This window comes from Tachyglossus aculeatus, chromosome 11 (genome assembly GCF_015852505.1).
Source record: "Tachyglossus aculeatus isolate mTacAcu1 chromosome 11, mTacAcu1.pri, whole genome shotgun sequence".
Taxonomy (NCBI): domain Eukaryota; kingdom Metazoa; phylum Chordata; class Mammalia; order Monotremata; family Tachyglossidae; genus Tachyglossus; species Tachyglossus aculeatus.
The window spans coordinates 30,406,267-30,421,646 of NC_052076.1; the positions used below are offsets into that span (position 1 = coordinate 30,406,267).

General features: G+C 53.7%; 1 protein-coding gene across 11 annotated transcripts in view; it reads left to right on the forward strand.

Annotated features, from left to right (window-relative positions):
* The window catches only part of NCAM1 (neural cell adhesion molecule 1), a 285,836-nt gene that overhangs the window by 236,193 nt on the left and 34,263 nt on the right, over positions 1-15,380 (forward strand). For 5 of the 11 annotated variants that reach the window (XM_038754573.1, XM_038754574.1, XM_038754572.1 and 2 more), the window contains exons 8-15: positions 634-776; positions 5,895-5,924; positions 9,030-9,180; positions 10,093-10,277; positions 10,646-10,742; positions 11,038-11,208; positions 11,960-12,091; positions 13,563-13,574. In XM_038754573.1, the coding sequence (XP_038610501.1) occupies positions 634-776; positions 5,895-5,924; positions 9,030-9,180; positions 10,093-10,277; positions 10,646-10,742; positions 11,038-11,208; positions 11,960-12,091; positions 13,563-13,574 (921 nt within the window). The remainder of the gene's footprint in view (positions 1-633; positions 777-5,894; positions 5,925-9,029; positions 9,181-10,092; positions 10,278-10,645; positions 10,743-11,037; positions 11,209-11,959; positions 12,092-13,562; positions 13,575-15,380) is intronic. The other 6 variants (XM_038754576.1, XM_038754577.1, XM_038754581.1 and 3 more) reach the window with 2 other exon arrangements.

Here is a 15,380-nt window from a genome sequence, read left to right on the forward strand (position 1 = left end):
CTGACTCCCGTGCCTGGGCTCTATCCACTAGGCCACGCTACTTCTCCTATCCCTTACGTCTCGCATTGGTGCTGAATGTCTCCAGGGCTGAATATCCCTTATGTCTCTTTTGTCCCCAAGAGCTGAGTTGTTTGTTTGCGAATACAGAGTTGACCTGGGGGATCCTGCAGTTTGGAAACTGTGGAAAACAAATTCTGTTTAACACATCTGAGTAAACTAGGGGCAGCATGCCTGAAATTCAGGTAACTTGCATTAATGAGTATTAATGAGTTGCAAACTATGTGCAGAGCACTAAACTAAGCCCTTGGGGGAGTAGACTAGAGCTGGTAGATGTGACTTGTGATCCACAAGAAGCTTCCAGCCAGGCAGTGGTATTTATTCAGCCACTTTACTGAATACGTGCAGAGTACGATACATCAGAGTTGGTAGATACGGTCCCCGCCTACAACGAGCTTACAGTCCAGTCGATCAGTTAATCATATTTACTGAGCATTTACTGTGTGCAGACCACTGTACTACGCTCTTAAGAGAGTATAGTATAACAGTAACAATGTAACAGACGTTCCCTGCCCATAGCGAGCTTACAGTCCAAATTGGGGCTCACAATCTAGTAATTGTCTTTGTTCTTTTCAGCAAAACCCAAAATCACGTATGTGGAGAACAAAACTGCCATGGAGCTGGAGGAGCAGATCACGCTGACCTGTGAGGCCTCTGGAGACCCCATTCCTTCCATCACCTGGAGAAGTGCCACGCGGAACATCAGCAATGAAGAGAAGGTATAATAGCGTCTCCTCAGAGTCTGGGGCCCAGGAGCCTGGGAATGTCACCGGGCCCTGCTGCTGACTTCGCCGGGGAAGGAAGATCAGGGTCACCGTGGCACCCACCGTACCCCCGGGGTCTTCCTCCCCAAGGCGAGCAGAGCCGTTGGGGCTGTAGAGGCCCAACCTTCCCCAGGCACCTTGAGCCAAGGTGGACAGAGTTGGGGGCAAAGGTGAAGGGACCGCCAGCCCGAAGGGGGGCTCTGAGACCAAGACTCCAGGCCGCTTCCTGGAGTCTTATCATCCCAAGAGCAACGTGGGAAATGGCTTCTCCCCAGAGCTAGCTGCCAACGTCACCCCGTCCATCTTTTGCTTTCCCACGTCTCACGCCCAAAGCCGCTGCCTTTGTGTCTGTCTGCGTTGTTCAGCCCGTACCGATTCCATGCATTTAAAGGCAAAAATAATTAGCAGTTTCTCAAGAATGCCTATTACTCGATTAGCCACCTGTCATTCAAGGCTGTATCCAGTGTGGTCTCGGGGGAAAACTTCTCAGGCCTGGGGAAAAAGCAGATGAAAGGAGTTTAGGGTAACGCTTCGAGAGGTGGTGAGTTGCCGTTGTTTCTGCTGAGCTGCCTTGGCCCTGGATAACGGGGGCAGAGGGAATCAGTCAGTTCAGTCAGTGGTATTGATTGAGTGCTCACTGTGTGCAGAGCACTGTACCAAGTGCTTGGGAGAGCACATCAGGGGAATTCCTCTAGATCCAGCTACCCACCACCTTGTTTAGAGCCAGCGGTTGCCATTTTAGCCACTTCCTGAGGCCTGGTGGCCTTAACTTTGTGTGGAGAATCTTTGGATGGAGTGCGTGCCCAAACAAGTCCATCCCTCTCTCTTACTCTGACATCCCCCGAGCACAGAGATGCACCAAGCTCTAGAGGAAGGCGCTGAAATCACAGCCTATCAATCAGTCACTGGTATTTATTGAGCACTCCCTGTGGGCTGAGAACTGTACTAAGCACCTAGGAGAGTCCTGTACAATAGAGTTGACAGACCCGATCCCTGCCCTCAAGGATCTGACAGTCTGATGGCCTCAGGGATGTTCCTGAGGAGTGGTTGCAAAGAGCCCTCTCTCTCAGTCTGCCGGGGACACAAATCGGGTCAAAGCGAAGAGGAAGTAAGCTAGCGCTGAAGAGAACCCAGACTGGATTTCCACCAGCCCTACCGCCCCAGTTGAAATGAACTTTAGAAACTGCTAAGTATTTTTGAGACTCTCCCATCTGCTGTGTGAAACTCTGGCAAGGACGAACTCAGTTGAGATAGCTTCCTCACACAGACGGGAGTTTAACACCTCCCTCCCCCACCTGCCCAGGGACTACAGCTGCTAGGGTGCTGCTTATGCCAACCGATGCCCAGGGCCCGCTTAAAGCCAGTCATAAGATGACCTGTTGGAGAGAGGAATGGTCCTTTCCATTCCAGAGGATGAAAGGAAACATGTTTCAGTCTAGAAGCCCGAGGGGAACCTCGTCTCTCTAGGTGTCTGGGCTAACAGACAGGCCCAAGGTAGATTGCTGGGGTTCATGAAGGTTTAGGTTGGCCCTGGTTATTTTACCCAGTGGGCAGAAGAAACACTTAAAGAGATGGTGAGCTGCAGGTGTTTCTGCTGAGCTGCCTTGGCCCTGGATAACAGTGGGCCAGGCTTGGGGTGGGGGGGTTCAATCAGTTGTTGGTATTTATTGTGCTTACTGTGTGCAGAGCACTGTACTAAGCGGTTGGGAGGGCACAGTGGGGTGATCTACGCCCCTGGGCATAGGAAAGGGTCTGCATCTGATCAGATCATCTGGACCTACCTCTAAAGTTTAGCACAGAGTTTTGGAAAATAGTAGGTACTTGGTAAATGGCATTGTTATATTCTGAGGCTCGCAATGGGCCTTAGCAGGTCAGCCCTTAGCATGGGGTCAAATCACCAAGTACAGATTCATCCCAACTTCTCACTTCCTTGGCTTTCCTTTGAGCCTGGGCTCATGCTCTACCCATTAGGCAATGCTGCTTCCCCATAATGTTGTTATTATTATTATTTATCATCATTATTAGCATTACACTTGATAAGTGCTTACTGTGTACCAGCCTCTGTATTAAGCACTGGATTAGGTCCAAGATAATCAGATCAGACACAGTCACTCTCCCACACGGGACTCACAGTGTAAGGAGGAGGGGGACCAGGTACCGAATCCCAATTTTACAGTTAAGGAAGCGGAGGCCCAGTGAAGTGAAGTGACTTGCCCACAGTCACACAGTAAACAACAAGCCCCCAGTCTCTAATAATTACACAAGCAAAGAATAGCCCTTATGAGCTCCTGTGAGGATTCAGACTGCTGCCCTTCACTCTGTCAGGAATATCAGGGACCAGGAGTGGAGCCACTTAGCAATGGCTGTTGAAAGATGGGCAAGAAAAGTGGCAGGAATCAATCAATCTTTTATCGAGTGCTTACTGTGTGCAGAGCACTGTACTTGGGGGCAAGGAAGGAAGGGGAGAGCTCTTTCTTGCATAAACAAGATAACCCAGAAATGGCAACAAAGCTCTTTCCTGGGAGAGGATAGAGGGATTCAGAGGAGGGTTTGGATCTCTCTGGGCAGTTTTCCCAGTATTAGTGATTTTGTAAGTTTCAAAGGCAGACTAAACTGTTTCTTGATAGTAAGGGAAATACCTCACCCCCTTGTGGGCCTTTCTACATTTGAGGCTGAGCTGTTTAGTCCTTGCTGGAAGTCCTTTGGCTTTCTCTGTCTTCTGTCCCAGCTGAGAGCTTGCGTCTTCCTTGGGCCCAAGGACGGGGTAGCAAGGGCTGCCAAGGTGGGCCCAGCCTCTTTGTGGTGTAGCAGCAGTAGCAGTTGGAGTGGCAATAGCAGTAGTATTAATAATAATAATAATAATAATGGTATTTGTTAAGCGCTTACTATATATCGGGCATTGTACTGAGTGCTGGAGTGAACAAAAGCAAATCAGGTTGGACACAGTACCTGTCCCACATGGGGCTCACAGTCTCAATCCCCATTTAACAGATGAGGTAACTGAGGCCCAGAGAAGTGAAGTGACTTGCCCAAGGTCATACAGCAGACAAGTGATAGTACCAGCAGTACTAGTAGCAGAAGCAGCAGTAATAGTAGTAGTAGTAGTAGTAGTAGTAGCAAAAGCAGTAGTAACAGTAGCAGCAGTAGTAGTTCTAGCATTTCCTGAGCACTTCTTGATACAATGCATTGTACTAAGCACTTGGAAGGTACAAATCTCTGTCCACAAGGATCTGACCCTCTAAGGGAAGAAAAAGACATAAAAATATTTAGAGCTAGAGTTGTTGAGGTAAAGAACGCCCTTCGTAGCAGTGCTCAGTGGGGAGGCTCAGGTACTGGGACCCCCGGGCCCACCAGAAGGATGTGCGAAGCGTGAATCCCAGCACCATTAGTGACCCCTGCCCCATACTCCCCCTCACCCCCCTCCCAGATCTGAGCATGAGAGTGCTTCCAGATAAAGGGGTTTGGGTGCTGACAGCCAGCAGCAAGCAGGGTCAGGGCCAGGGAAACTTTGGGGGTCGTCTCACAATATGGCGGTCCACACTTAGGGGCCTCTCGGGACTTAGAGCTGCAGGGCAGGGTGAGTTTCAGAGCACTGTGATGAAACTCCTGTTGCAAAACCTGCTCTTTCTGGGAGGTTCAGTGGGGTGGTCTGGGAAGTCCCTAGAGACCCAGGACCAGAAAGGAACAGAGCCTCGCCCTTGGGCTACCGTTGGGGCAGGTGAGCTTCCTAGAGGTGTGGGAACATTCTGTTCACTCCCCCAGCACTGCGCAGGGTGGTATTCAGCTGCTGGGAGCACTGCTGGTCACCCCTTCTCCTTCAAAGGATGCCATACTTCCGTGCCATGCTCCCGGCCCCTGGGGCATGCTTTTTGACTGACTGACCGCCCCACCCATCCTCTCTGGACTCCATTGCTGCCTCTCTCATGCCTTCCCCTTCCTCCGTGGCCATCAGCAACCTGCCCCACAGTCTGGCCAGCCCCTTGCCAGTAAAACCCCATGGCCAAGGTCAGAGCAGCAACTGGTTTTTTGGTGCGAGGCCAAACCAGGTTGGAAGGGAAGGAGAAGACAAGGGCAAGAGAATGGATGATCGGAGAGTGGGAAGGAGAAAGCCATTAGAATGAGGCTGAGTCTTCCTGTGGAGCTTTGCGCGTGCGCTCTCTCTCTCTCTCTCTCTCTCTCTCTCTCTCTCTCTCTCTCTCTCTCTCTCTCTCTCTCTCTCTCTCTCTCTCTCTCTCTCTCTCTCTCTCTCTCTCTCTCTCTCTCTCTCTCTCTCTCTCTCTCTCTCTCTCTCTCTCTCTCTCTCTCTCTCTCTCTCTCTCTCTCTCTCTCACACACACACACACACACACACACACACACACACACACACGCATATTCACAGTTGGGGGTTGAGGCTAGTACACGATTAGGGCATGCCTGCCCTCTGGACCTCCAACCCAGGGAGGGGGGAGTCTGCCTCACCCAGCCTCAGCTGGGGGTCTGCCATGGTGGCCCAGCCCCCCTCACCCCATTCTCATTACTCAACTCGTGGGGCCTGCCTTAAATGTGCTTTCTCCCTTCCTGGATAATTGAGGCAATCGTTCAATTTCTTTTCTGGAAGACTTGCATGAGCACATGAAGTCAGTGGTGTTTCTGCGAGAGGGTAGCGGCATGTAAGACTTGCATGAGCACATGAAGTCAGCGGTGTTTCTGCCAGAGGGTAGCGGCAATCCAAAGCAGGAGGGCCTTCGCTATAAGTACCTCCAGACCTCGTGGGCAGGGCCCACCTCCAAGAAACATTTCTAGACGTCCCAAGATACGGGGTAGTTGGCCGGGGGTCGTTTCTCCCAGAGTCTGGAGAGCAGGAGGTCTTGGCAATCCTGAGCCTTCCATTGATCAGCCACCTCAAAACCAAATAGAGCGAGTCTGAATTGTAAGTCACTGTCACCATTGAAACCAGGGCCCTGGAAATTGTTCTGAATGGAAGAGGTGCTGCATGTGCACGGAATGCAGAGTGGTGCATCTTTTACCTAAAAGCAACATGTTGAAACTTCTTACCGCTTTCTTGTTGTGTTTTATATCTGTTCTCTCCAGGCTTCGTGGACTCGACCCGAGAAACAAGAGGTATAGCTTACCCGATCAAAAGCCAGCCTTTAGCTTCCGACAGATTAACTCCCCACTAGCACAAGTCACCAGACCCACTAAACACGCTACTGGCTTAGTGTACCGGATTAAAGGATCGGTCAATAGAGATAGAAATGGCCCATCCCTGTTTGGGATGAGCCAGCAACCTTAGCTGGAATGGAGGAAAGAGTCTCGGTTGGGTTCCAACAGCTGGTTCCGATATGACTTCGGGGCCAAAGCAGGGAATCATGGGAGTCCGGGAGTCCCGTTGCTCCCCCGCCATCCTCTGTTTCAGCCCAGGGTTCTCTGGGGTTGAGGAGTGTGGTTCCCCTGGTCTACCTGGTCTGGCTTTGGACAGGGGATAAAAGAATTCAGAAGTGCAAAGCCCACCCACTCATACCCTTTCCAGCCCAACTTACCTGTGGGTCAATCAGTGGTATTTATTGAATGCTTACTGTGTGAAGAGCACTATGCTAAGCACTTGGGAGAGTACACTGCAACAGAGTTGGTAGACATATTCCCTGCCCACAGTGGGCTTCCACTCCAGAGACCTTGTAGGCGTGATGACGGTCAGTGCCTTAGGGAATCCGCAGACATCCCATTCCACTGCTCAAATGATGCCGTGGCGATTGTACTCCATTGTTGCCCAGAACCATGTTTCAAAATTACTCAATCCATCTGAGATAGAAGACAGACAAGGAGCCCCAACATTGGACTGACAAAATGAGGATGATTTGGCATCAAATGCTTGGGGGTTTTGACCTCCACAGAGTTGTCCCATGCCTGCAGTTGGGCGAATGTGCTTTTAGAGAGAGAGGGAGAGACCTCTTGCTTTGGTCTGGTTGCAATGGGAGGCTTATTCTTAGATTCCGGGGCGGGTGGGGTGGGGTCCATTACCACCCAGCGTTGGCTCCGACTCTTCGTTGCTGCCTTCCACCGCCCCTGCTCTTGACTGGATCGACGGGCCTCTGGCCCCCTCTGCTGTCTTAACGGGTCGGGCGGGGGAGGCAGGTTGGCAGAGCTGAGACTCCTGGCTCTGTGCTCAACACAAGTGACTTTGTAGCCATGAGAGCGGGCCCGGGAGAGCAGGAAGCTCCATTTGGCTTCTCGGCACCCGAGGGGAGAGCGGTTTAGTGCGGTCCGATATCTAAGGGTCACCTGCCTTTTCACAGGTCATCCTGTTCGCTCTGCTCTTGTTCTTACCACCACGGTTACATTTAATTCGTTCTCCTCATTCCCCATCCTGCTCCTTCCCAAACCCATCCCCCAGGGCCTCTTCTGGCTTCCCGCCTTAGGAACAGATGTTTCCCTTTTGGGGTGTAGGGGTACCTGGGCCTTGCTGGAACTCATTCTGCCCCATGCTGCTTTACCCCCTCCACTCCTTCTGACCTGGGTAGGGCTGGGAAGTGCATGAGTAGGGGGGCACCTCAGTGGGTAGAGGGAGATGGAGAGGTGCCTTCCTTGGGGCCCCAAGGAGTGCAACCTGGGCCTCTTCCCAAGCTCACCCAGAGAACGGCCTTAGGGTTAGGGTGAAACCGATGGGGCTCCTGCCCGTCCATTTCCTGTCCAGGTTACTTGCGGTGGTTTCTTTACCTGGTAGGGAATCCAGCTGGGATGACCACCCTCATGCCGTCACTCCCGATCCTTCCCCCAGGAAGGGGAAATGGATCCCCGACATGGCTGAGGAGTTAAGGCTGAGAGTTTTCCCAGGGCCTTCTGAGGCCCTGAATGGGTCTCCTCTTCCCACCAAACCAAACTCCTTGGGGGCTTTGGGGACATGGTCCAGGCACCAGCATGGCACACTACTCATATCAGCCCTGAGGCTGGGCATCCCAGGGTCCTGTCTGTACTGGCAGAGCTGTCTTTGGCAACAGAAGACGGGTCTCGGAGGCTGGAAGAGTGTGTCTGTCAGGAGTAGCAACCTTTGTGCTGCCTGGGTTCTTGCCCTGACCTGAGCCAGTGCCACTAGGATTTGATAAGGGCAGAGCTTCCACAGGGATCTGACAGCCAGGTTAGAGCCCAAGCTGATCCTAAGAAAGCAGGGCTCCAGCTCCTGCTCCTCCCAGGAGAGGCTGCTGGAGGTTGCTAAATGTGCTGTCAGAGTAACCAATGCTTACGTTCCTGCACCTGAGGGAGGAGAACGTGCTAGGTCCATCAGTGGGGGTGAGAAATGAAGGGAGGTTTGGTTGCCCTCTCCTGGGCCTGGGAGAGTTTCATGAGTGTGGGGTCTTCATATGAATCCCGACTGACCCTGTCCTGGGCTCAGCCAGGCACCACCAGCCCTCCAGGGAGAGGCTCCTCCCGTAGAGTAGCAGTCCGGAGGGAGCTGTCTGGTGACAAACTTCAGCGCCAGTCAGGAGACTGTCCTGGGCTGGGATCCGCTGCCAGCCTTCAGGGTGGGCAGGCTTGGACCTGTTCTCTGTGCCCAATTAGGTATGCCCCAGCCTGGCACCCGCCACCTGGGAAGGGTCTCGGGAGCCAATGGCTGCAATTCCAAGCCCCGGGCAAGCCAGTGGCAGCATCTCAGCGGGAGGAAGAGGGAAACAGGAATGCTATCAAGGACTTGCCCGGCCCTGCCTATTTTCTAGCACAGCTTTGTGGCCTCTTGGCCCCACAGACTGATTTCCAATTGGCCAAGCCCTGTGGACTCAGGACGAACTGGCCCGCGGGCATCCCAGCGAGGCCAAGCTGTCCCATCCAGTGGGATGGCCTCTAGTGTTTCCCAGGATTCTCCATGGTGGCATGGCCTCAGCAGGGGTGGCTAGGCCACTGGAGGATGGGCAGGCACCCTCCCCTCACCGCCACCTTGGCAAGGCGTCTCTTCTTCCCCTGTGGGTTTCACTCCAGAAAGAGATTGTGTCTCTTCTTCCCAGCCCCTTGCTGGCCTTGACTCCCTTGTAACAAACAGGGTAGGTTCGGGGGAGGCTTCAGCAGGTGGATGACCCAAATCGCTTAGAGGGAAGACAGAGGGCAGAGGGTCTGCTGCAGGCTGAGACCAAGGGACGTTGTCCCCTCTGTCACCCCCTCCCCACCTCCGTCCCCCTTCCCTCTCCTTGGCCCCTGCAGACTCAGTCTCTGACTCTTGTCTCCCTTCCCGTTCTCCAGACCTTGGACGGGCGCATTGTGGTGCGCAGTCACGCACGAGTCTCATCCCTGACTCTAAAGAGCATCCAGTACACGGACGCCGGCGAATATGTCTGCACCGCCAGCAACCCCATTGGCCAGGACTCCCAGGCAATGCACCTGGAAGTGCAGTGTAAGTGAGGAGGCCTTGAGGGTGCGGGACCACTGGGGGACTGGATCGGCTGCCCCAGTTGGCACCCCCTGCTTCCTAATAACAATAATTATGCCAAGCACTGTTCTAAGTGCTGAGGTAGATACAAGTTAATCAGGTTAGAACACAGTCCCTGTCCCACATGAGGCTCACAGTCTAAGTAGGAGGGAGCTCAGGTATCAAATCCCTGTTCTGCAGATGAGAAAACTGGGTTACAGAGAAGTGAAGTGATTGGCCCAAGGTCACACAAAGAAGTAGAAGAGCCAGGATTAGAACCCAGGTCCTCTGACGCCCAGGCTCTTTCTACTAGACTATGCTGCTTCTAATTAGTCAGTGGTATTTGTTATTATTAATAATAATACTAATAATGATGGTATTGGTTAAAGGCTTACTATATGCCAAGCACTGTTCTAAATGCTGGGGTAAAAATGAGGTAATCAGGTTGTCCCACGTGGGGCTCACAGTCTTAATCCCCATTTTACGGATGAGGTAACTGAGGCATAGAGAAGTTAAGTGGCTTGCCTACGGTCACACAGCAGACAAGAGACTGAGCTGGGGTTAGAACCCATATCCTCTGACTCCCAAGCCCGTGCTCTTTCCCCTGTATACAGAGCATTGTACTAAGGGTTTGGGGGAGGACAATGCAATAATCAGTAGACAAGATCTCTTCCCTCAGGGAACTTACTGCGAACCTCCAGAAGTTGACTGCAGCAGCTAGCAGCCACCAAGAGTGAGGGGGAAAGCGTGTGTGTTGGGGTGCGGGGGATCCTTTCATCTTGCTGGCAACCCTCCAGTGCTCCTCCCGCCCGCCCCGGGCTCCACAGAGGGAGGAGGCTGGTCCCCCAGGGAGGGGATGGCCACGTGATCCACCCCTCTCCCCTTCCCCCTTTGCAGATGCCCCCAAGCTGCAGGGCCCCGTGGCGGTTTACACCTGGGAGGGCAACCAGGTCAACATCACCTGCGAGGTGTTCGCCTACCCTAGCGCCGTCATCTCCTGGTTCCGCGATGGGCAGCTGCTCCCCAGCTCCAACTACAGCAACCTCAAAATCTACAGCAGCCCCTCGGCCAGCTACCTGGAGGTGAGGGTGGGGGCTAGAGGTGGGAGCGGGGTTCTCATAGGGTCAAAAGCCTCCTTTCAGGCCTTCCTGTCCATCCAAATCGTGATGACCTCTGGTCAGCAGACAGGAAGCTGGCCTGTCCTAGGACAGATGGGCTGTGGTCCATATCAACCTGGGGATACTCCCAGGGCCAGCCCTGCCCCACGGTCAGGGCTGTGGGGCTGTCCCCAGGGGCTAGTCCCCCGAAGGGTCCAGGAGACTGTTCTGCTTTGGCCTCGGTTTCTCTGCCCATCCTCCCCTGGCCCACATCAGTAACAAGGCTCCTGGAGATATTAGCGAACTAGGAGGGAAAGCAGGGTGATGCAGACCCTTCCTCTCGCCCCCTCCAGGTGACCCCTGACTCCGAGAATGACTTTGGGAACTACAACTGCACGGCCGTGAACCGCATTGGCCAGGAGTCCCTGGAATTCATCCTCGTCCAAGCAGGTGAGTCTCCCCCACTGCTCCGAGCGGGAAAGAGGTGGGGGTAGAGGGGACTGACCGTTGGGCCACAAAAGTGGAAACAGGGAGGGCTTGGTGTTGTGGGAGCCCATCAGGCTGGGGAGGGGCCTTCTGGCTCCTGAAGGCTCAGGAGAAGACTGGGGGCATGTACCCAGGGAGGGAAGCCCCGGCGGGAGTGGGGAAGGGGAGGACAGCCTGGCTCAGCATGTCCTCGCTCACTGATCCTCGCTCCTCCCTCCTGCCGGGCCATTGCTCACCGGTTCTCTCCATCCTGCTGCAGACACCCCGTCGTCCCCGTCCATTGGCGGCGTGGAACCCTACTCTAGCACCGCGCAGGTCCAGTTTGACGAGCCAGAGGCCACGGGAGGTGTGCCTATCCTCCGCTACAAGGCCGAGTGGAGACCTGTTGGGGAGGAGAAGTGGCACTCCAGGTGGTACGATGCCAAGGAAGGTAGGACGGGGCAGGACCTTGGGGCTTTTGGCGCCTTGCAGCTTTCTAGCGAATCGACTTCCCTCCCCTCGGCAGTATGGGCCCAGCGGACCCAGCGGCCTAACACAGGGCCCGGGCCTGAGGCCCCAGGCTGGCAGCCAGGGGCAGGAGCTGGCAGGGGGGCTGCAATTGATCAGAAAGCAGGCTTCCTATCTTCCCCCATTCAGTCTTCTTGGGGCCATCACCAAGGAGTGCTGGGAGGTTGAGTGTCTCAACTGGGACAGGCAGAATCTCGGTTCAGCTAGTAGTGATAATATAACAATTGTGGTATTTAAGTGCTTTCTATTTACCAAGCACTTAGGTAGAGACAAGATAATCAGGTGGGACACAGGACTGTCCCACCTGGGGCGCAGAGACTGAAGGGGAGGGAGAACAAGTACTGAATCCTCATTTTGCAGAAGAGGAAGCTGAGGCACAGAGAAGTGAAGGCCCAAGGTCACACAGCAGACAAGAGGCAGAGCCAGGACTGGAATCCAGATCCTCTGTCTCCCAGGCTTGTGCTCTTTCCACTGGGCCACACTGCCTCTTGTAGCCAGATGAATCCCCAAGCACTTTTCACCAGGCTCTTTCAGATTGGAGGAGAATGAGAGGGCATCATGCCAGGGGTTGGGGGAAGCCCAGCCTCGCATCTGTTCATTGTTATTCCCACCACGGGGATGCTTTCATTCTGGGCTTGACCCTGTGACCTTTCTCTCTGCTCTGCCCGGGACAGCAAACGTGGAAGGACTGATCACCATCGTGGGACTGAAGCCAGAGACAACCTACTCCGTGAGACTGTCGGCCATTAACGGAAAGGGGCTCGGGGAAATCAGTGGGGTCTCGGAGTTCAAGACCCAGCCAGTCCGTAAGTGAAGCTGCCTCCCCCAACCTCCCACCGCCTCTTTCCCCTGGTTCGGGGAGACCGCCACCCCGCCCCGTCCCCCAGGCCGCAGATGCTTCTCTTGCAGGTCTCGGGCCACGTACTGTGGCTGGCACGTCTCTTCACTCCTTGGCCTTCGACGTCTCCTGACGCTGCTCTTATGTGATCTCTTTCTCCCAGGGGTGTGGTTGGTCTGGGAGAGCAGGTGCTGACAGCCAGAGTGGAGACCGGCAACTTGGCAGTCACGCTGGGTGGGGCCTGCACTAGTCACACAAGGGAAACATCGTGGTGTAATGAATAGAGGTGAACAGGGGTGTCAGAAGGACCTGGGTTCTAATCCCAGCTCCACCACTTGTCTGCTGTGTGACCTTGGACAAGTCATTTCATTTCTCTGTTCCCTCATCTGTAAAATGAGGATTGAGTGTGAGCCTTGTGTGGGACCTGATTACCTTGTATCTGCCCCAGCGCTTAGAACAGTACCTGGCACATAGTAAGTGCTTAACAAATACCATTAAAAAAGCCCCTTAGCTACCAGATATCCAGGACACTAAGGGGCCGTGGCATTTCTGCAGTCCCTGGCGATGCTGCTTGCCCTCCCTGAGACTCAGCGTGGGTGGCTAAATGACCAAAGGAACAGACATAGAGCGTGCAGCCAGTTTGGGGCACTTGGGGCCCATGCTCCATTCCATTTTAGTGATTGCCAACCTCTTCCCCAAGGCCACATCTGGATGTCATAGACCCTTCTCTTATAATGACAACATTTACTAAGCACTTAGTATGTTTTACTAAGCACTAGAGTAGATACAGGCTTTGAGACTGGAAACAGTCTCTGACCCACGTTGGGCTAACAACCAATCTAATCCCCACTTTACAGAATAGGAGACTGAGGCCCAGAGAGAGTCTGGGGTTTTCGTAGTGGCAGAGCCGGGACCCAAATCTGGGTTTCTTGACCCCCAGGTCCAGGAGCTTTCCATTAGACCACACTGCCTCCACATCTCCTTAGTGCCATCAGTGGCCTCCCGTTCAGATTGAGCGAGAGGCTAATGCTAGTGGGCGACACCCCCCGATCTCAGCCCACCCCTCTACCATCCCCGAAGCCAAAGCTGGGGCCCAGGAACACTGCCCCAGACAGGCGGGGTCTGGCTTCATCCAGCACGTCTCTGGCTTCTCTAACCAACAGCCTCATCTGCCTCCCCCAGCCCCAAATTTCACAGAGCCAGGTGTGTTGGGCTGACACCCGGGGGCGGGGATACCAGAAAGCCCGTCTGCGCCTCTTCCTCCCACAGGGATCGAACCTTTAGCCGGACTGCTCGCAAACCCACATCCTGTTGTTGGGAACGTCCAGTCTCCCCGTGCCCTGCCAAATCCGTTCATCTTTTACAGCTTGTATTTTTTTTCTTGGGTCTGTCTTTTTGTCCTTTCTTTTCGTCTGGGTTCCAACCCTGGGAAATTGCAGATGCTCCTTCACGTAAGTGCCTCTCTGCCTGTCCCCCGCCCCCCGAGTGTGACGTTAACATGCGCTAGACCTTAGCCGTTAATCTCGCCCCGACCCCCCTCTTTGTCCCCTAGAACCAGAAGTAGACCCCGCTGCCTGGATCCTAACCACACTGACAGTAGTGTAGTCGGCGTGCTCCTGTTAATTGCTGTTTGTAGGATACACTGAGAGGCTAACACGTTCCTGACTAGAGCATGCCACAGTTTACGTGTATTTTTTTTTAATGCTTGCCACCTGTGACTCCACAGCACCCGGTAGACCGCCCCCTCCCCCCAACGCAGAGGGTCACCAGGTTTGCCAGATGATCGCATCTCTGAGCGCTTAGCTGAGTCATTTGGGGATGAGGGTGTTGGCACCCCCTCCCCCTGCTGTCCCTCAACTTGGTCCTTCCTCCCCCCTGCATGGGTGCAGAATTCCTCAAAGGGAAGGGGGAGAGGGGGCGGTTTTGCAGTGACGTGCTCTACCGGAGACCAACTCGGGCCCCTCCCCCAGCTGCCGGCGAGCTTTCGCAATCACGGAAGCAGCATAACTTCGGATGGAAGCGCCATCCTGGCCACCAACTCGGAGGGGAGCAGGGACTTGTGGGTGCCCGATACACCTGTTGAACCCCCTCAGGGGGGCCAAAGCCTTGTACATGGGCTGAGAGCCAGAGGGGAGTCAGACTCCCTTGGCTCCTACAGCTTTCTTCTGGGCTCAGGCAGCTGGGCTCTTGGGTGGATTAGGAATGACCAGGATGGAACCTGTTGGAGTCCCAAAAGGGGAGTCATGGTGATGGCGGGAGGAACCAGCGAAGTGAGATATGCAGAGTAGAGGAGTCAAGGCAGCAGACCCTTTGCTGGGAGAATCCTTTCCAAGATCCCATGAAGGACTTGTTTCTGTTAGGGAGGTGCATAGTTTGGAGAGCAGGATAGGGTGGGAGAGCCCAGAGTGGCCAAGAAGGTGATGCATCCAAAGAAGCTCCAGTTTTTTCTAGAATATCGGAGAGTTTCTGGAAGGAGGCGGGGCCGGCCCGCCCTGCTTCAGGTCCTACTGAAACACTGCAGCAAGGGGCACAAACAGGAAGGGAACTAAGGGGGACCTGGCTATACTCAGCAGGCCAGCGTTTCAGCAGAGTTGGCTGCTAAGTTAGGGAAGGAGAGAATCCAGTCCAACTTGGATTGGAGAGGAGTCCGTTCGTGTGATAGTCACAGGAGCCCTGGATCAGTAAATATCATTGATTGATTGATTGGGCTAAGGAGTGGGGCCTCAAGCTGATGCCCGGTCCTAGATTGGGAAGGAAGAGAAAAACATATGTTAGTTTAAGCACTTGGAGGGGTAGATTGGAGAAAGGTTTTCTGTTGGATGGCCAGAAATGGAAATTCAGTCATCATCATCACCATCATCATTACTATCATCATCAGTATTTACTGGGCACCTACTGGATGCCGTATTGATTGCCTTCTGTGCATGGAGCACTGCACTGGGTGTTTGGAAGCCTATAATTAAAGCGGAGGGCATAGTCCCTGCCCTTAAGAAACTTACAGTCTAATGGAGGTGGATTTGAATTGATACAATAGGAACAAGAGGGAAAACATAGATTTTACTGATAACAGGAGCAGAAAAGGAAATAAGTTGAATGAATAAATGGGATGTATGCCTAAGTGCTAAGGTTGGCTGTTGGGAAACACGATTTTGGTCAGGGAACGTGTCTGTTTATTGTATTGCACTCTTCCAAGCACTTAGTATAGTGCTCCGCACACAGTAAGTGTCAATAAATGCTATTGAATGCTTTTATATATG